Source organism: Poecilia reticulata, unplaced genomic scaffold, assembly GCF_000633615.1.
Source record: "Poecilia reticulata strain Guanapo unplaced genomic scaffold, Guppy_female_1.0+MT scaffold_181, whole genome shotgun sequence".
Lineage (NCBI taxonomy): Eukaryota > Metazoa > Chordata > Actinopteri > Cyprinodontiformes > Poeciliidae > Poecilia > Poecilia reticulata.
The window spans coordinates 266844-267372 of NW_007615018.1; the positions used below are offsets into that span (position 1 = coordinate 266844).

General features: G+C 58.4%; 1 protein-coding gene across 1 annotated transcript in view; it reads left to right on the forward strand.

Moving 5' to 3' along the window:
- The window catches only part of fhod1 (formin homology 2 domain containing 1), a 54372-nt gene that overhangs the window by 39307 nt on the left and 14536 nt on the right, over positions 1-529 (forward strand). The window contains exon 16 of the mRNA XM_008402116.2: positions 296-526. Within this exon, the coding sequence (XP_008400338.1) occupies positions 296-526 (231 nt within the window). The remainder of the gene's footprint in view (positions 1-295; positions 527-529) is intronic.

Below are 529 nucleotides of genomic sequence, written 5' to 3' on the forward strand. Positions count from 1 at the left end.
TGGTTCATGTTGGACCACGGAGGACATCGTCTCCTTTGTGGTTCATGTTGGACCACGGAGGACATCGTCTCCTCCTTGGTCCACGTTGGACCACGGAGGAGACGAAGGGCGGCGGCTCCTCGAGACGCAGAGGAAACTAAATTAAAAGAAAATAGTGATTTGGATGAGAAGCTCTGATCTGATCTCTGCGTTTGAAATGGAGACGTGTTACTGACACCTTGCTGACGTCGTTTCCCAGCATGCATTGCTGCTCTGTGTGAGGAAGCGATCTGACCGCGTGTCCGTCTCCCATCAGAAGCGTTTGGTCCGGCAGCAGAGCGGCGTGAGGGCGGAGCCTGCGGCGCGGCTCCAGGAGTCCATGAACTCTGTGGGTCCGACGGACGCCTGGGACCAGCTGCAGCCCAGCGGCGCCGACCTGAAGATCAAAGACCTGGACTTCTCCGACCTGCTGGAGGACGAGGACATCGACGTCCTCGACATGGACACCAACGCCTCCGCTTCCTCCCATTTCTCAGGCATCCCCCCTCCG